General features: G+C 33.3%; 1 protein-coding gene across 1 annotated transcript; it reads right to left on the reverse strand.

The window, feature by feature from the left end:
* Positions 1–1,782: 1,782 nt before the first annotated feature.
* LOC149966638 (uncharacterized) lies at positions 1,783–20,635 on the reverse strand. The gene is made up of 7 exons (XM_090153650.1): positions 20,566–20,635; positions 16,994–17,111; positions 10,555–10,603; positions 10,220–10,292; positions 9,416–10,101; positions 7,416–7,876; positions 1,783–2,378 (listed from the first exon to the last, which is right to left on the reverse strand). Exons 3-7 carry the CDS (start codon positions 10,592–10,594, stop codon positions 2,247–2,249), a joined length of 1,392 nt encoding a protein of 463 aa, XP_090009776.1. The 5' UTR covers positions 10,595–10,603; positions 16,994–17,111; positions 20,566–20,635; the 3' UTR covers positions 1,783–2,246.
* Positions 20,636–20,922: the final 287 nt, after the last annotated feature.

Genomic DNA, 20,922 nt, shown 5'->3' on the forward strand with positions numbered 1-20,922 from the left:
TGTGGTTTTCCATACTATAGCCAAGGCCCCCATTACAAGGGCAACAATTTTGGTAAACTCTGGTCTTGACTAACGAACCATAATTCGAAAGATTGACGATCTCGATGATGTTAGCCAAAAAATAACTTCCATTTATACACCAAAAATGTACTTGGACTTTAAACAATTGTCTAATTAGATGTTTCAAAATACTTTTCTATTTTTTAAAGGCTAAAAAACGTTTGCAACAACAATAATGAGTGAAATTTTAGATGAGTAAGCTATGCTTTTGTAATAATGTGCGAGACTCTCTCTTTCTCGGATCAAACAAGTTAATTTTGGCTTGCCCCACTTGGAAATTTTAAAATTGCATTTTCCAGTGAAAAATAGGTCTTTTCCATCGAACCAAAGGTATTTATAGCTTTCAGATGATGCTCTACAAACTCTCAATTGACCCAATTAATCTAGCACATAGTGGTGATCAAATAATTTTTCTAAAAGTGTGAAAATATTTGCAGAAAAGTATGTAATTTCTGCCATGTCCGCTGGTGTATTTATTTAACCACAAAAATGTCAAGTAGTTTCGTAAAAAATCACTTGTCCAAACAAAAAAAAACCACCCTGTATAATAAATAGGATATACACCCCTTTTAAGGCCTCTGTACCCTTAAGAGAGATCTAAAGTGTTTTTTCTGTTTGTAGAACTGATGTAATACTTTCTTTATTAGAATTTTGTTTTGAAACCAATCTGTAAGAAGAATTGTATAGTTTGGGCAAATGTTTTAGTTGCTGTAAAGATACTAAATTAATATAATTGATTCTTAAAGTAAATATTTAGTTTAAACTATTTATTGTAGTCCTTATAGAAAAAGTTTTGAAATGCTACAAAGAGTTCCAGTTAAAAGATATATAACATTGCGCTTTGAAGTATTCTTTAAAATTATAAGACCCTGTCTGTAAAGTGTGCAAGATAAAAGTGTTCCTCCAAAGGGGGTTTGAGATAGAATTCTAAGAATGCTAGATTCTAAAAATTATTTTTAGCATGACCCCTCCTGGGTACATTAATCATGGGAGAAAAATCTTTAGGTGTTTGTTTTTAGTTCTTGTTTAAATGGCTAACATAAGTGCCTAAATAAATAACAAAGAAGATTGGTGTCATTGTAATTTGTTTACTACGAACATTTCTGTAACTGAAGAAAAACAAGAAACTGTATTTCAAAAGACTATACCAGATATTGTCCAGTTATACTAATACTAATAAATAAAATCCAACTATTTAAAAGTTACATAATGTAAAAAATGTAACACGAGATATATGAAAGCTGTACATTTGTTTTCACAACAATGCTAGTTTTGAATAGTAGGTATGGTTCTCACACCATAGAATTTTAAGGCACCACCCACTTAAACCACATTTTAATTATGAATTATAACTACTTGCTTATAGCAACTGGATCAAATCAATCCAGTTTTCTACAATATATACATTTTATACAAGTTAACAAAATCTGATACCTTTACACATCAAATTATCTTAAAAAGAATGTTAAAAACCTTATATACTTTGATATCATACCATAAGCAGAAAATATATTAGTCCCGATAAGTTAGAACCTGGCCATGGAACCTTGATAAAGTATTTCCTTCTTAGGTTGGGAAGAAAAAGCGGCAAGTGCAATTTTAGTAGTAAAGATGGAGAAATTGAGATGGAAAATCACAATATATTAAAAATAGTTTAATTTCCCATCTTATCTATAAGCACTGAGCACCAAGAAGAACGCTTATCCAACTGATGGAAGAAAATTTAATTTCACCAAGTGGGGTTAATACACAAAACATATTGGAAGAAAATTATTTGACACTGTTTTGCTTCTAAGGACTAATATATAATTTGCTTATGCTTATGCTTTTTGGAGGGTTTTCTTTGTGCTAAAAACTTAAAAACTTTGAGCATTTGGAGACATTCGCATTTAAAATTAAGCTGAAATATAATTAAATTTTATACTTATATTAACTATATCATTGTCTCTTCAAATCTAGAAACATTTTAAAAAGAAACTTAAATTTTTATACAAGCAATATCAAACCAAAAATATTTATCGAATTAAAAAACTCAAAAAAATATAAATTATAAAAAGGTTTGCACATTTCAGTTTGTGAGGCTTAGCTAAAATTAATAACTAGTTACTGAGTTAATAAAATAAATAAATGTAACTTGTAAGTAAATTTACTGTAAATGTACTTTTCAAAGTTCCTGAATTGAAGTACTATAATCCATTTTTCTTTATACTAGGATTGGGCAATTTTTTACTTAAATTTAATTTGTTAAGATTCCTCATTTGTAAGGTTTTGGCATCCACAAAACTTGTTCCATTGCCAGGAAAATCTATTTTAGTGTCCTGCAAAAATTTGAAAAATTAATCAATTAATCAAAGGTCAACAGAGGAAGATTATTGTTATAATTTATTCATGTTCTACCAAGAAAGAGTGAATTTATACTTGGCGAGAATGACTATGTCGAGGTGATCTTTGGGTTTACTTTGAACTGACATTGCTACAAAACTGTTTTGTAAATTTCCATAGATTCAAGTTGATTTGAATCTAATCATTTTTGTAAAAAAAAATTTAGATCTATGACATAGATTTAATTCAAGCAAAAAAGTGTAATTTAGTTTTATTTAAACAAGACAAATAATATTTTTGGGAAAAAATTGGTATATCACCTTTAAATACTCAAAATAGTATTTGTTTCTGGGTAGCACATTAGGCCATCTCAGTTATCACTAATACTAACTTGGGTGAAGTGAACTACAGCGGCCTCATTGAATTTTATATTAATTTGGGTTGCGCCTGATAGACCTTGTCACATAGATACGGGGGGCATTTTTTATTTTGGCCGCAAATGATTATTTAATTTTTAAATTTATTTTTAAAAAATTATCATTTTTGGGCATTTTCACGTGATTCGTTGCACTTATTTCCATCGTGCGTTCGCCGACACCACAGTTTTGATGTCATAATAATTTCTACGTGATATTCCGGTCAGCCTTGGAAATAAGTTTTTTTTAAACTGGTCCTTATGACCAGTGACCCCCTAGCATATGAATTATTAAACTGGTCCTTATGACCAGTGACCCCCTAGCTTACGAATTATTAAAATATAGTACTATCTCACCTACATTAGCGGCGCCAGCAACAGGCCAGGGTAGGCCTGGGCCTACTTGAAATTTTGTTAGGGGCCTCCAAAATTTAATATATGGGCATCCAAATTATTTAATATCAAAAAATTCTGTAATTTGTTAGTGAAATAATTTATTTTTATTAGTTTTACAATATTCAATGCGAGTGATTCGCTTAACGACACTGCTGTTTTTATCCCTTTCACTGATACGACTAACTTTTCTTTGACAGTAGTTTATTTTTTAGTTTTAATTTTTTGCGAGCGCTACTATATCCAAATTGTATCTTTAATTTTATCTTTACAAATAAATGGTTCTTAAACTTACTTTACTATGTGTAACTACGTACATTCATCTTCGTTAAGTTGTAAGTTTTGATGTAAGGAATGAATGTAAATTGATAGACTGGAATTCAGTCGTAGAAATAATAAATAACCACTCATTTGTTAAGTGTTATCGGTACACAGAAAAGGATCGACAAACACTGTTTTTAGTAATGTTTAAATTCATAATTAATTCTAATTTTTTCGTAGCGTACCCATTTTACCCAAAATTTCACCACTTGCTTAAAAAAATTAAATAATCTACGTGGACGAATTTGAAAAAATTGTGGTGGGAGGGCCTCCATAATTTTGGTGGGGCCTCCAAATAGTTGGCCTACCTCCCCAATAATCCTGGCACCGCTACTGCTCACCTAAGACTACTACTATAGCCTAGAAGACCCTCGTAATTTACCGTATAATCTCTTTCACTAGGCCCCGTAATCCAGAGTCCCCGGTCCGTTACCGCGTAGCCAGGTAGCCTACCGTACTCAGGGGAAAGCGAGACTAGAGGATTGAGGGTTTGAGGCCAGAGGGGTGTTAGACAGTTCAACTCGTTCGAGGGATGCGAGCGAAGGGACTCTACATAAAACCTCGACGTGCAGCCGCGGCAGTAGTAAGCGGAGTCGCTGTACATAGAAATCCAGTGAATAGGGAAATCCAAATTGATTTAAACCTTAAATTAATAGGTCATCTCCTATTATTTGGAATTATTAAACTGGTCACCTTCTGTTTTTTTGTTATTATTTCGAATTAATAAACTGGACACAGTGACCAGTGACCCCCCAAATTTTGAATGAATAAAGGGGTCTGAGCAATTAATTAACTGGTCTTTGACCACCTGTCCACAGTTATTTCCAAGGCTGATTCCCGTACTTTATAAAATCAATTAGTTTTTGTTAATTTTCTAGGTGTTTTATATTTTTGGCCACAAAGTGATATTCCCGTACTTTATAAAATCAATTACAGGTTTTGTTAATTTTCTAGGTGCTTTGTATTTTTGGGCCACAAACGCTTTTTTCTGGTTAATATTAAAAGTATATACTTGATGCGTAAGGCTTGGTACTGTCCTCTAGGTCGCGTTATAGATGGCCCATCGCTTTTTTTAATATGGGGTTGGGGAGGCGCCGCGCGCCCCCAGCGCTTGAGCGAAGTGAGTGCGCGGCGCCGTCAGGCACCAATACGGGGAATCTCAAAGTGCGTCAGGTGCCAATACGCCGAGTTTAGTAACGTCTTTTACGTGTTTTGGAAGCAAACCTGTTCTAAATTTTGTTACTATTTAAGTTGAGACGATTTCACTAATTACGATTCCAGAAGGCCCACCGTCAATGCTCGGAATGGGGCTGGGGCGCGTCAAAAAAGTGGTAACGGATACACGACGGAACTGTTTTTTAGGAAAACATTAATCCCCTAAAATGACTACTTTTTTAATATTAAGTTAATTAAAAAAATTATCATTTGCGGCCCAAAAAATAACTTCGTAATCTACGCGTCAAGCGCTACATACTCCACCAAAAAAAAAAAACGGTAATCCCCTAAAGTTACTACTCTTTAAAATTAAGTCAACTAAAAAAATTATCAATTGCGGCCCAAACAAAAAATAATTTCGTAATCTACGCGTCAAGTGCTACATTCTCCACCAAAAAAAGCAAAATTACATGAGGCCGCTGAAGTTCAATTTTGCCAAAAACTTATTTAATTTACTGAGAATTAAATGTCTCCCATCGAGGATGGGCTAGCACAGTGGCGTAGCTAGCATGGGTGATCGACAGCTGGGGAGGATATCATATCATGTGGGTGACACCCGGGGTGGATATCATGATGTGCTACTTACTAGTCTCTAGTTAGTGTAAGTTTTTCATTATTACACCCAGGGCGGGCCACTCACGTCGCCCCCCACTGGCTACGCCACTGTTCTAGCATGATCTACTACCTATTGAGAAAATGTCTATAATAAGTTGCGAAAAATTTAAATTTAACTCTAAATTTAGTTCATGCAACCTTAACTGAAGCTGAATTTAACAATTTAATTTTTAAATTCATCATGAATAGTCAAATAACTTACTCATTAGAGGGTTAACAATTTAAAATTTCCAACTAGTTTCAGACACGTTATTAGTCCGTCATCAGGGTCTAGCCAATTTACAATGCAGGAATTTATAAACTCTGAATATGATACGTTAATTTCAGTAAAGTTTTTTTTTAAATAAGTTTTTTTCTAATTTTTAATATATTCTACTCCTGGATCTAGGTCGCGATTTACACAATTATTTTATCAGTAGCTTTTTTGATACAATAAGCTTCAGTGATATTTAATTCTAATGGTTTTTTTTGCAAAATGTTGTAAGTTTACAGGTTTTGAAATTAATTTTATGTTCTTTGTCTACAGTGTGTTCTGGTAAGGCAGATTTTAGCACTCGCTGGTGTCTTACATTGGCGGAATGTTCCTTCGCGAGTTTTTTAAAACTTTGCCCCGTCTGTACACTGTACTCTTTTCCACAGCTACATTCAATGGAGTACATTCCGGGCTTATCATCTTGTAGCACCTGGTCTTTTAGGGATTTTAAATAATTAGCTATTTTTATAATAGGTTTGAATGCAATATTGCAATCCAAAGTATTCTTTAAATTGTTAGCAATTTTTGATGATAAATTAGATCAGAAGGGAAAACACACCACTGGTCTTTTTTGTCAAAAGGTTTCAACCTTGTGTGGTTAGATACGTCATTAGAGTTATTTAATTTATTGTCCATTGCTACCATTCTTAGAAAATCTAATTCCAATTTTTATGTTTGATTTGAGCAGATATTTAAGGCTCTGTAAATTAAGGTAATTAAATTTTTTGGGATGAGCTGCCTGGTTTTGGGGAATTGTAGCTGGAAAAGGCTTCTGATATACAGTTGCTCAATTTCGTTGTTAACTTTTTTACCTAGAACATCTAACATATTAGACATAAGTTCCAACATAAATTTTATCGCTGGGTGGATACTATCTAAGTATTCGTAATGCTCTTAACCAGTATAGTATCAATTCTAAACTGGTTCTTAGCTGTTTATATCTCCTTTTTGTTACTGGGACGCACCATAAAGCTAAACTTTATTGGATAACTGGTCATAAAGGGCATCATGAGAACGAAAAGACTGACGCCTTGGCTAGAGAGGGTGCAAAGGCTGGGTTTAAAGGGCCAGAACCTGCTCTACCCATCCCCGTGACCTGGTCTCCAAGTATATGTCGGATCGTCAACTCAAGCTTTGGCTTGAGACAGATGGTCAAAGGCAGGCCAAAGAGTTTATCGCAGGCCCTTCTAGGCAGAGAGCAAAAGATTTACTCTCACTCTCTAAGACTAATATAAGATTGGTAACTGGCCTACTTACAGGCCATTACCAACTTAACAGACACTTAAATCTTATTGGAGTCAGTGATTAACCATTTTGAAGGGCTTGTCTAGCTGAAGAGGAAACTGCCTCTCACATTCTTTGTAGCTGTGATTACTACGTGGCTCAAAGGTTCTAGCATCTCAGTATGTACCGGTTGAAGACGCATGACTTCTTCAACATCCTGGCTAAGCGGATTCTTAGCTTTTGGTAGTAAATAGGACTTTATACTTGAAGTCACAGGTTGGGGCTTGTACAATGGACCTAGGGTTGAAGTGCACGGCTTGCCACCCATTTCAATAATAAAAATAAGTATTTGTGAAAAATTTCGAAGGCCTCCAAATCCAGGTCGCTAAATTAAAAAATGTCATCTACATAGGGAATTCATTGGGTCAGCGAGTTTGAAGAGGATTCGAAGCTGTTGATCTGTGCCAAGGTTACATGTATTTTTACAAATATTTGTATAATTTCATTATTTGTGATTTTGTTGCAAAGAATTATGGCTTTCCTGGTAAGATATGAGATCGGTAGGCAAAGAAGTTCGGTGTGAATAAAAATACTAACTTTATGAAGAGACAAGGCTTTTTTGGTTGCTGCCACAATATTTCCACTGTAAATAATTCTTTTCTTGGGGATTGAGTCTTTCATTTTATTATTAGATGGGCTGCAATTCTCCACCAAATTAAGCCAGTCGTGAACCCTGGTTATCCTCATTTCATCTCCAATGCTTCTGTTCTGCCGTCCAAAAAAGTACGCAACATCAGAATCAAGTAAGGTGTGTCGTGAAAATGAAACATCTTTGTTCACAAGTTCATCTGTTGTCACTGGCTGAAGGACTCTACAAGAGTTTGCTACTGGAATGAGTGAACTTTTCTGACAGATGGACTTCAAAGGAGAAATGGGTGAATTGCAGAAATCATTCTTCATGTATTTGTCTATGGTTTTTTGACTAAGTCGTCTTAGCCAGATTTGAAGAACTCTTTTTTTGCAGTGTTTCATTAACAACAAACTCTGAGTTGAAAGTCCTACAACAAAAAATTAAATTTAAAATAATTTTTTCAACGAAAATTAGGAGGTTACATAATTTCCTTTCCTAACTGATTCCATAACAATAATTAGGTAAAATAATTACTAGAACAATAAATATATTTATATTAAAACATAATATGAAGCCACAACTACAGCTTGTTTTAATGAATAAAGACATATCTGTCTACACAGAGAAAGAGCCTGCGATCGTACCAGTCTCTTTCTCCCTTACTGGGAGAGTGAGGAAGGATTACAGGAGGAAAGGTGGAAGGGCATGGTTTTCCTTTCTGGAATGACCACGCGAAAAGGGTGCTGCCCACACATTCTCTCTAGCAGGAGTATTATTTAAAGAGAGGAGCTTTAAAAATTATTTTGTTTATTTGGCAAAATGAATAGCAACTATTTTCTAGTTTTGCTCAATATCTCAGTAAAACTGAAGCTTACATATTTAAGAATTACTTCCCCATTTAAACCTCAAGAAAATCAAAGAACTGTTAATTTTTACAATGAAGTGGCAACAATTTTTAAAAGCCACAATATTTTGGACATATCCAATACACCTATAAACGAAAAGGTTATGAGTTTTATCACACCAGAAAAGAAATTTTTCCAAGGATTCAGCAGTGTATTATTTTTTTCAATTGATCATGAGTAATATTCTACTATAGATGTCAGTCTTCTTTACCAAATAAACTTTTAGAATTTTCACTCAGCTAGGCTCTTAGGTGCTCTGATTTCGGCTAGTAGTGTCTACTTCATAAAAGGCAGATTCAAAATTGCACACACTACTATTGTTGAAAAGCATTATGAAGTATCTTAATATTTTGGGAGATTTAAGAGAAGTAGTTACAGTTAAAAACTATAATTTTCTGTCAAAATCAAACAACATTTTCACAAAGTATTCATAAAAACTACTAATAATAAATAACATAACAGGTAAAATAAAATTATAATGATTTTTTTTTAATTCAAAAGATGATAGCTTAATACTTAGGAAATTTGCAATTCAGGTTATAAATAGGAAATTACTGGTAACACAAAATTAATTACACTCGCTACACTTCAGATTTGAGGTACGGAAATTTTACTGCATACATACATCTACCTAGTATATTTAGTTAAAAGTACTATAGTAATGTCAATAAGAAAAGATGACGCGATTCAACACTAGTTCATGCACAGTGGATGTGTTAATTAAAACATTTCACTGCCCATGCATAAATAAATTAAAGAAATCCCCTAAGTATTGTGTGGCGCCATCTTTAATCTAATTAGCAAACAAGTACCCTTATTCCATTATCAATAAAAATTTTAGAAATAACCATGATAAAAAAATTAAGCCTTTTAATTCTAAATTTTCCAAAGTTAAAATAGAAATACAGGTACCCAGTATATTAAAAATTAGGCAAAAAAAGGAGCAATTCTAAAGAATAATAGCCTTAAGAATGCCAATAACCCAGAAAAGCCATGCATTTTCTTAATAATAAATTACTTTTCAGAGTTTCTATCTTCAAAGAATCTGTTTTTCCACACACCTGAATCGAGTCTTTGGTATCGCTGATGTCTCTGTCGGACGGAGAATGAAAACATGTGACAAAATTTCTTATCCGCAGATTTCGGAGATCGATATGTAACACTAAATTTAAGCAGGGCTTCTCTATTTCTCAGCTGATGCGATTGCCCCCGAGACTTTGCTAATAAGGAAGCTTCAACAGTTTGACAATGATGTTCATAATTGTTTATCGCTTTTGACACAGATATTGGGTTCCATAAAAAGTTATTCAATGGAATTATGCCAGAACGAAGTAGAGGAGAACAAACGTCTAAATATTCAACATAATCGTGAATTGTAGAGCTATTTTGAAAAGTTAGTTCACTATTGGAAACACCACTTTTTGGAAGTCTGCTTATCCTCCGTAATGGGAAATGAGTTTTTGCTTTACTAATATCACTTGAGCGCATAAACCGATCAGTTGGAATTAAATTGACCATGCGCATGAACGCAGCAGTATCTATGCATTCTTCATCAGGCTCCGGTGAAGATGGAGGTGCATCATAATTTACCATAAGTGCTTTTTTCACATGATTGGTTTTGGAAGTTACTTTTTTGTTCGTAGGTCGTTGTGTGACACCTCCATTAAGAGAACATGTATCTACATTTCTCCTTAATCTTAGCCTGGAAGTACCAACATTTCTATTATCTATATCCTGTGTAGCCTTTCTGCAAAATAAAATAAGAAAACATAACATGGGAGATTTATACAGGTGCCAACCCAAAATAGAATCAGGTAAAATGGGTTGCTACAACACAACACTAGAAGAAAATAAACATTTCATACTTATTATCACTTTCGGGTTTCTTTCGTAAACCTTGACGTCTGTGATCCCGAGAAGAATGTAGTGTGTTTTGTCCTGTAAATAATTATATTCATTTTACTAAGGCTTAGGGTTTTTTCAGTAACTATATGCGCTGTTAAAAAGTTTTAAGAATAATAAAAGACGTCGTTACATTTACATATATATATATTTTAAAATATGTAAATATTGTAAAAAAGATTTTATAAAAAAAACTTGTAAAATATATACATATATATGCAAATGTAACGACGTCTTTTATTATTCCTAAAACTTATTAATTTTACTCTAAAACTGTACAGATAGTCAAATAACTTACCGTTTTTATTATCTGGTTCTTTCTTCTTTTTACTTTCCATAAGTGTCACCTAAAAATAAAATATAAAGAGTTTGAGATGTTTTTACAAAATGGAATCTCTCTCAATGACATTCCACAGCAAAATATGATGTATAAACTAAAATCTCATTTTACACTTTTTTATAGTTAGTCATTTTGCAATGGATGTCTTTTTAGCAAATGTTAACCCTAGGCTTAGTGGCTATTGCCACTAGGACGCGCCTTGACACTCCTACGCCTACTTTGCTATATTTATATTTCCACCAGTTACTCGCCTCTCCCGGGAGATGGCGCCAGCGGGGAGGAAACGCCAAAGGTCAGGGGAAGCTCATATATATAAGCTTAAGTCAGAGCAGAGTTTTTTTTTAAGCTAGAGGACTTCTAGCCTAGAGTGGATCCTGGGTAGCTGGCTGGAATTTTCCTGGCAGCCCAGTACTGTTGTAACGGGTCCGGTCCCCGGATGGCGTCCGTGTCAATTACAGTGAACCCTCCTATTTTTTATAAACATTTTTAGTTCTATTTTCGCTATCAGCCGCTAGAGGGATAGCAGTCTATCGTGGCCAGTATAAATGTCCTGCGCCACGCGATTTCATTGTCTCTTTCTCCTTGTCTTGCCCGTGAGGATTCCGGGTCAACGTTTTGTATCCCCTCGTTGGTATGTTTTTAATCCTTGCCCCAAGAATTTCCTTCTGTATTATAAAGTTTCCCTGAGATATATTATGGCTGAACAAAGTAGTTCCAATGTTATTGTAAGTGTAATTATATTTCTGAATATTAAACCTGTTTTTGACTGAATCAACTCGTGTGGTGATTTTCACTTATAAGACTGGCTTAGCCCGAACCCTAACTTGTAACCACTTACTCTAATCGTGTTACATCCTTAATGGGATACGATTTGGGAAGGAGAAACGGTTACACTGTTAAATAGTACACTTAGACCGTGGTGGGTAATTCTCCCTCACAAAATTTTGAGGCAATCCGCTGACTTGGCACTCTCTTCTCTGGTAACGTAAAATAATTTCTTTACCCTATATTATTTTTGTCAATCCGTTGATATATTAAGATAAGCTTCTTAACGTAACTGTAAACCCCTTTGTGACCCCGAATAAAGACTATGATAAGGTATTTTTATTTCTATTCAACCCGATTCAGTTTCCCCCTGGCTCGAAATCGGTTACAATTTTACTACCTAAAACCTTTTAATAATAATTACAGTAAAAAATTTACCAATTTCATCATCTAAAATACCACAATTATTATAATCTATTTATGGTAAATTTCTACAATTGAAATAAAAGTTTTTATGGTCAACACTAGAAATATTTTCCTTCCCCAAATACAGTCCTTATTTTCCTCAAGAAACTACAATACTTTTGTTTCATTTCAATCAATGGAATTTAATTGTCAGCGTCTCGATATAGACAAGGCCTCCTTTATCTAAAAAGCATGTTTACAATTTAACTAGGCTCAGTCATTAAAAACCAACACGTTATAGAATAGCATCAAAGAGAAAGGAACCTGTTAGTTTGTTTAGATATTCCTATTTCACATATTGATGATTTAATAGTCTTTTGTATTGACTAGGTTGGCCAATTCCAATGGCTAGGGACAATAGAGCTAAAAAATGTTTTACGACTCATTGTCGTAAGCTCCGAGGTTTTTAGTTATGCCTTTTGGAGACCATAATTCATTGAGCACTTTTCAGCGCTTCATGTATTTGGTTTGAATATAGATTGGAAGGACCAATTGGATGCTTTAGAAGGTTCAACATAGCAGACTCTTCATTGTGCAGAAGTCAAGTTACTGGCATTTAAAAAGGGAAAGAAGCAGCTGTCACCATTTGAGATAGAAGATAGAAGAAAAATAGCTAGTCTATGTATTCACGTTGAACGTGTCATAGGTTGTGTTCGCCAGAAATACACCATACTTGAAGGGCCCCTACCCATAGAGGTGTTAATTAATGATTGTTCAGATGAAGCAGCAAAATTGCTCAAGTTCGTTGTGCTCTATTTAACACATGCCCATTATTAATGAATGATTATGAGAAACAAAATTGTATGCGCCAACTTGTGCATAAATTACGATTGAAATTTTAAAAACAATTTTATTTATTTTGCTAATTATTAAAATTACTGATTATAGTTTCAACTTATTTAGGCCATCAGGGTTAAAACCCTGAGATGTCCTAATTAAGCCGAAACTGTAGTCATTTATATAATTGATTTTAATATTGACCAAAATAAATACCATTGATTTTAAAAATTTTGTCGTAATTATGAGTATTTTATTAGTAACATTATGTAAATTAGGAACATTTGTTTGTATTACTGTATATTTTTTTCAAGATAAATCTTAACGGTATGCTTTGCAAATCCATTTTCCTTTTGATTTTCAGACATTTGGTACGGTACCAACCAACTTTACATTATTGATTCTCGCAAAATGTCATTCTTTCATCGTAGCTTACTTGTCCTTTGTAAAGACACCAAATTTCTTTATCTTGACTAGATTTTAAGGTGTCTTTTGTGCTAGATTTGGTTGGAACTTTAAAAATACTTGAATAAGTTTTGTCATTAGAAGACGCAATTGAGTCCATTAAGGAAGTGAAGGGGTGGAAACTGTCTTTTGACTCATTTGAAGCAATGACAGCTGTGCCCTTTGAGGTGGATTCAACTTGATTGCCATTGGTAAAAAAGTTACCTACTAATTCAGCTAATATTGCATGCCTGAAAAAATTAGTCGCCTTTTATAAACAATTTTGCCAAAATTCAATATCAGGTACAATGCATTCTCTAAAAATATCTTCTTTCTCAGTCAGTACTACAAAATCACAATACCCTTTATCACAGATTTGCATTTTAGCTTGACAATGGAAGTAGTATTTGTGTTTCTTATCCAGAACTACATAACTGCCATCTCGAATTAAACAGTTTTTCTTTGAAACCAAGTCCTTTAATACGAAAAGGACATTTGGCCTCAACACAACCTTCTCCGCAGTAGTCGAAACTGACCATTGCATCTGGAGATGCTCCTAGATGGGGATACTTTGGGTTTATCACTAACCCTACATGATTGACTTCAAAATTGGCGTGGCCATTTTTCATGCTATTCACATACGCTTTAATGTTATCCTTCTCATGTTTGCATCCCCATTCAGTTGCTTCATTACAGGGTTGGCAAGTTTTAAACAAAATGTTTAACAAGTGTTTAAAACATGTTTAAAACATATTTTAAACAAACACCAATTTGTTTTAAACGTTTTTAACTATCTGTTTTAAACATGTTTTTTATTAGGTAAATTTTCATTGTTTTTTGGTAAGATTTTGGTGATTCAATATGAGGGAAAAGGTAGAAAAACACATTCGAAGGCTCTAAGAAAGGTAAATTGTATTGATAACGTGTAGTTTGATTTTAAGATTCTCTGAAAAGAGCGACTGAAAGGGCTCGATATGATTTCATAAATATTCTACCAGTGCAGTGTAAAAATCCTACGTACGCATTGAATTTTGTCTTTTTGTTTAAATAGAATGTATATAGCTTCCAATATACATCTATTTGAGACACGGCCGGTCTGGACAGATCGGGTTAAAACCGACTAGGCGGCACTCCTAGATAAAAATCAAGGGATTTCGGTCCCCTTTCTCGATTTTTTAGAAATTTTATGACGTGATGGAAGATTTAAGATTATAGAGGTATCCAAGTTCTTATTTTTTATTACATTGTTTATTTGTGATGATTTATGACTTCAGACGTGCACATTTCAATAAACCAAAAATAAAAACAATGTGTGAATAACTAGCTATTTTCCCTTTTCTTGGTACTATGCGACCGAAAATTCCAAGGTTATAGCTATATTAAAAACCCTACTACAGGTTAGGTAGTATTTGCATTTGGCATCGAAAACCCTAAGGCCGTCAATGGTTGGTAACAACGCTTAGCGAAATTCTTGGCTCGTTTAAATAAGCGTGTACTCTTTGGTTCTTCGCCCTGTGAGTGTATTTATAATACCGTAAGTGGCATAATTACATAAATTTAAGTTGAAACACCTTACGCTACTTGATTGAATTAAAAATATAAAAACCACTAATTTAATGCGTAAGTAAAATTAGTTATTTTAAATAAATAACTAATTTTACTTACGCATTAAATTCGTGGTTTTTATTTTTTATTCAATGGCATATTTACCCTAAGTGTGCCAATAGGAGTCTTTCCCACAGAAAATCTTCAATTTGAGCTTGTTCTTAACAGACGAAAGAAACGTAGGACTCGCGAATTCCCTTCAAGTACCCTATATGGTATTTTTAATGCTCGCGCCGCAGACGCCGCATCGCAAACACATTACGTAAATTTCGCCACTGGAAAAAATGACGTCATTTACGTCACTTTCGTTAAACAAGGTATCATTGAAAAATTCATCTTATTGACACACTTAGGGTAATTATGCCATTTATGATAATACGTTTAATGATACGTAATATTTCTTTAAATGAGTTTACTCGTGAGTCTGATTCATAAGTATAATAAAAAGTTTAAAACGTGTTTTAAACATAGTTTTTTATTGTTTATTATGTGTTTTTTATTATTTGATTTAAAAACAGTTAAAAACAATGAATCTTGTTTAAAACAATAAAAAACATTGTTTTTGTTCTTTTTGAAAAAAACAAGGATTTTGCCAACCCTGCTTCATTAGTGAATTTATTCTTCTCAGGATAGCAGATAATTTAACTAAACTTGGATTTGAGGTAGCGGACCGAGTGCAACACATCTTTATAATAATAATAATTAGCTAGGCTAATACCCAAGGCACCACCTTAGGCTCAAGTCATCAAGCGACTTTTGAAGCCATTAATTCAGGTTGCCGGGTTATAATGCGTAGGAGGGTGGTGGCAAACCCTGCGACGCTGTTACCCTTCCAGCTCGGATATCAAACCAATACTTGGATTGTGCTTGCTCTCTTGTGTTTTTTTTTCTATTTCTAAGGCCTCGTCTTTAGATAACTGAACATCAATGTTTTTTTATGATAATTTGGCACTTTCTTCTGAATGTAACTCTTTTAATGAGTTTTTTGGTAATGGCTTTGATAGAAATAGAGAAACAAAGAACTCCAGTTAAAAATACAGGCTTGAATTTCCAAGGAAGAGTGTGAAATAATTTATACATTTCCTCTTTTTCACTTATGGTTGGAAGAGGAATTACTCTTTTCTTCTTGGGATTCTTCGATTGGCCTGCCTCCGAGCATTTTCTCTTTCCAGTTGTGAAATTTAAATTAAATATCTCTGCATATATTACTTGTTTATCTCCAGGAGCAGGCCACTGTTGTCTTATGGCATAATCCATGAAAAATAGAAGAGCACCTACATGTGAGCAAACTTCACCCAAACCTGCCACACATGTACCATGTGCTGCAAGTATTTTGTGATGGAAACTTGAAATCAGCCAAGGTTGTGTGGGCTTCTCATTGAAGGTTTGTCAAATTATCAAATTATTAATGATGTAAGGCCTGAGAGTTGGCAACTGGCCAATTTATATAGTGTAAATTGTAGTTGAGAAAAACTTACTTTTCCTATGAAGAGAAAGTTGTGGGTGTATTCCTTTACCACAATTTCCCTTACAAAACCACAAATATAAAAATTGTAGGCCTCCAAACTCTTGTAAGCTTTTAGTTGATCAAGAGTATAATATTAAATATGTAAACAAATCTAAATAAGTAATAGGAGGCCAGAGCCTGATGTCTGAAATGCTTTAATTACTACAAACTAAGTATGTATGGATCTTCTTCGTATATCAGGGGCATTTTATCGAAGTAACGCTTTCCCGCCACTTTATCAGTAATACATAGTGATTTAAAATACTCTCATTTTTAAGAAAATTAGTTAAAACCATAAAAACGTGAAAATATAATTGAATGTTGACTAGACTCGCGATATTTAAAAACGTGCTTGCCCTCCAAGCGTTTGAAAAGTTGACTGCTTTAGTGGTTGCTATGGAAACGTAGGTGGAGCTTAAGGTCAGTGTCAGAGCTCTATTTTAATCCCCTCATTGAAATACACTGTCATTTAAATCAACGATTTAAAAAAAACTATTTTAATTACAATTTAAATCAGGCAGCCCTGCTCCATGCCACGCTAGCAAACAGCTGCCTACACTTACTATTACCATTGACTTCAAGTTTTTACAGACACGGGAAACTGAAGCACTCTGAAAACCTGTTTAAACAGTGGGGAGACAACTTGCAAACTCCACACAAGAGGTGTTAAGGGTTTTCACCCAATGCCACAAGCTGGGATCTGGCTCCTCTTGCTGTGAAGCGGTAACCAATCTGCCATTCCCACTTTTCAGTCCCACCTGTGCCCAACCACTTGCACTGATTGCCCTTAAATTCCTAAGTTTTCAATTTATAAAAATTAAATGCGAAACATACCTTAACTGTTTGTTTCTCTGCTGGCACCTTAGCACTTGGAATATTGCACAAGAATGAGTTAGTCGAAAAGTTAAATACAGCATATGACCCATCTGCATTTTGAGTCAATTTAAAAGACCTGTAAAAAATAATACCATTCTGTCAATAAAAAAATATAATGAATTAAATGAAAAACTAAATAAGGTCATATAGTACATCATAATAAGAGAATTTGTAATATCGTAATGATCTAGCATTTTTCTGCTTTGCCATACCAAAGAATATGGAACTGCAGTGATTTTTAACCCAACACTCCCATACTTGTACATAAAATCATATGCTTTTGATTTTTCACAACACTCTTACACACACAATTGTTATCAATGTTTATATTTTGTTATTAAAAAGCATATGAACATTCACTGCTACTAATGCACCATATTCTTAGGCACCCAAATTCATTCTTGAGAAGATAACAAATTTTAGTCAAGGTTGAGGAGAAAAACCCTTGGAAAAAAATGGTTGGATTTTAACAAAATATAAAAGTAGTTAAATTCTGCATTTCATTCATTACAAAAGTATTATGAAAAGCAGTGCAATTGTAAGGAGATAACAAAAAATTTAAATTATGTATTATAACCCAACCACAACAGGGGGTTATGCATTGTCAATAGAGCAATGGCAGTGCTACGACGCCCATGCTTTTTCCTATTCATAAAAAATTTGCAACCACAATGGCGGCCATGGCCAAAGCTGTGGAGTGCTACTAAATTTTCAAACCAGGTTTCACAAAGAAAAACAAGTTTTTATCAGATTATGCAGCAACTAAACCACAGAATGAATTTAGCTCATATATTAATAGGGATAACCATTTTACTTTAGACTGTAAAGTATGGCTTATCAGTAGAAAACCTTCCAGTATTCTTCAAGGAAGTTAAATTTACTTTTATTGTATATTTTGTACAAATAATTTGTAGACTGGTGTGATGAACACTAAGGTATGTTTACTTGTTTATAAACTTGAAATATGATGAAAAAGTGCGAAATTAGATAATGACAAGTAAAGTATTTACCATTTTCCATCAATTAGTCTAATCTAGTAACAAAAAAAGGCTATCAAATTTAAGTTATATCAAGTGATACAAGACTTAAGAAACTTGATTTAAGTTTCTTTAACTGAAAATTGAAACATGTAAAAACCGGTCATTACACACCTGTCTTGTGCAGAACAAAATAACATTTAAATACTATATAGTAGAAATGAACTACTAACAAAGGAAACTACCCGAGGTGGTTATCACTGATTTTGTTGAAACTCAGGGGTTAGGTAGACCTTATGGTAGTATGAAAATGGCCAAAGAGAAAAGTTGCAATCGGCTTAATTTTCATATGGCAACCAAAAATGTTTTTGATCTCTCAAATCCAAAAAATCTCCATTTAAAAAAGCATAGGATTTTCTCGGTTTCACTTAAAAAATTTGAAAAAATTAAATTTTGAAAACTTACCAAAAAGATAAATTTGACCTATTTTGGGTAAAATTGATCGACGATTTTGGGTAAAATGGATCAATTTTGGTTAAATTTTAACAAAATTTGGGTAACCAAGGAAATCCCATGCTTTCTTAAATGTAGAGGTCAAAAACATTTTTGGTTGCCATGGGAAAACTAAAGCCCATTGCAACTTTTCCCTTCGCGAAATTTTCATACTACCTAACCTCGGAGTTTTAACAAAATCGGTGATAAACACCTCGGGTAGTCTCCTGCAAGTACTATTAATTGAAGTTACATGTACCGTATTACCAAAAGTGCTATAGCATAACCCAAGTGTGCCAACTCTACCTTTACGCCACCATAGTCTACAAAGCCAACTATATGGCGATATACTACCGATGTTTTCTTGGTCTACGTGCTAATTAAACTTTGCATCATTCTCTCTCTTCTCTCATGCGTAAGGATACATTCTAAAAAAATGTACAATTTTGATCACATTTTTACTACTCTCCTACAAATATTTTCACCTCGCGACAAGCTCTAAGTTAAAAATATACACACTTATAAGTTTTATGTTGCTTGTAGTATTACAAATAAGCACATTTTAGCATAAACATCAGATCGGTAGAGATACCTTAAAAATTTGTGAGAGTTTTGAGAAAATTGGCACAAGTTTTCATAAAAGAATTAGCTGAAGTACTCCAAGGGAAACCCTGTAAACATATGTAAATACAACTTTGCAAGTTCTAGAACCAAGAGGCGACAAAAACTTGGCGATTTCAATGTATTAACTTCATTTAAATTATTTCATGTTAAATTTGGGTTAGGTTTTAAAAGTGTTTCACCTTGGATTTCAGATTAATAAATTAGTCTCAGATTTATAGAATTGGCAATCAGGTATTTTCTACCAGGGTTAATACAATTTAATTGATATTGAAGAATCCACAAGATGATTTTTTCAAAAATGGAAGTGTCTCAAATACCATTCATATCTCTAATTAAAAAGCTGGATCAAAGGGTTAATAATAAATCAATTTTGTACACACATTGTATAATTAGTTTGTCATTAACTATTGTAATATATTGGAGGCAACAATGGCAAAAAATCAACCAAAGAGGAATGAAAACTGCCGATTTGAAAAAAAATTGTCTAAAATAAGTAAAAATAACAGTTTTAAACAAACATTTCTTATAAGTGTAATTTTCTTATCTTCATTTTAGTACTATTTTATAGCAACTAAATTCACAAAAGTGTTTGCTGTCTAAATATTTTTCTTAAAATAACTTCATTGAAAATTTTGGTTTAGTTATTAGTAAAAATTGTTTCTTTGTGACTAGTATTTTATTTACGTAAATTCTCTTGCATTTGGGTATTTCTTGAAAGTGTATTTCTGTGGTTTTACATTATGGCACCATTAATTCGCATACACTCATTGGTTGATACAATACAAACCAAATAATTTATGTATCCAATATGAAGCGGAGTGTAAAGTACCTCAATCAGCACTTTCCCAAACTTTTTTTTCCTACAGATTTCATATTTACTATTTAAGATTTGAGCATTGTTATACTAACACATCTAGAGCAAAATTCTTTGAACTTTTTAAGAACCACATTGAATAATTCTACAGATTTTAGCATGAATGTATATTGTGTTTATAATTGTTGAATATTACTTTTTAAAACTAAAATAATTGAACTAGAGAAATAAATAGAACAACAATAATTTTATGCACCGAATTGATAGAAAATAATTTCTTTAAATTTAAGTAATGAAAAACGAATCAAATTGTAACTCTTGATAAGCCCTAGAAACAATTTATTAAAAAAATATTATTTATTACTCTTTAAAGTATTTAACAATACTTATAAGTAATTAACGGTTTTACCATGGTTTTAAGTCTGAAACGCTGTTTAGTAAAAAAAACCACGATAAATTTTTACAACAATCTTCCTTTTATTAATGCCACATTAAAATGTTACCTAAAAAAGGGAGCGTGCACAAAATTTTTACCAAGGCCTGAATAACGTTATTCGTTATTTATAAAGTACCTCTAAGGAGTCCAGAAAAACGTTATTAAAATTATTATAAAAATCACGCACCTATAAACTACTGAAACAGTAACCAACAAAACGAGAAAAATTTCGAAAATATGAAAACAATCGACATGAAACAAGCAATTGGCACTTACATATTATTTTGAAGTTTCCGTTCAAATATAGAGGTTATCCACTAGTCCAGCTCCAGCAGTGGGAACTGGGAAAGAGCGCCAAGACAGACGAGATTTGGCAGACAACGTTCTACGTTACCAAAGGGTTGGAGTTATATCCATTTTCTCCGTCTCAATTTTCAATATGGTCTCCAATATAGTTTTTAGACATAAAAGTCGTGAGTAAAATAAATTATATATTATAATTTTTATAAGGTATGTAACTATTTAAAACTAGAAATCTCACGAC

Source organism: Leiobunum rupestre, chromosome 1 (assembly GCF_980474605.1).
Source record: "Leiobunum rupestre chromosome 1, qqLeiRupe1.1.hap1, whole genome shotgun sequence".
Taxonomy (NCBI): Eukaryota; Metazoa; Arthropoda; class Arachnida; order Opiliones; family Sclerosomatidae; genus Leiobunum; species Leiobunum rupestre.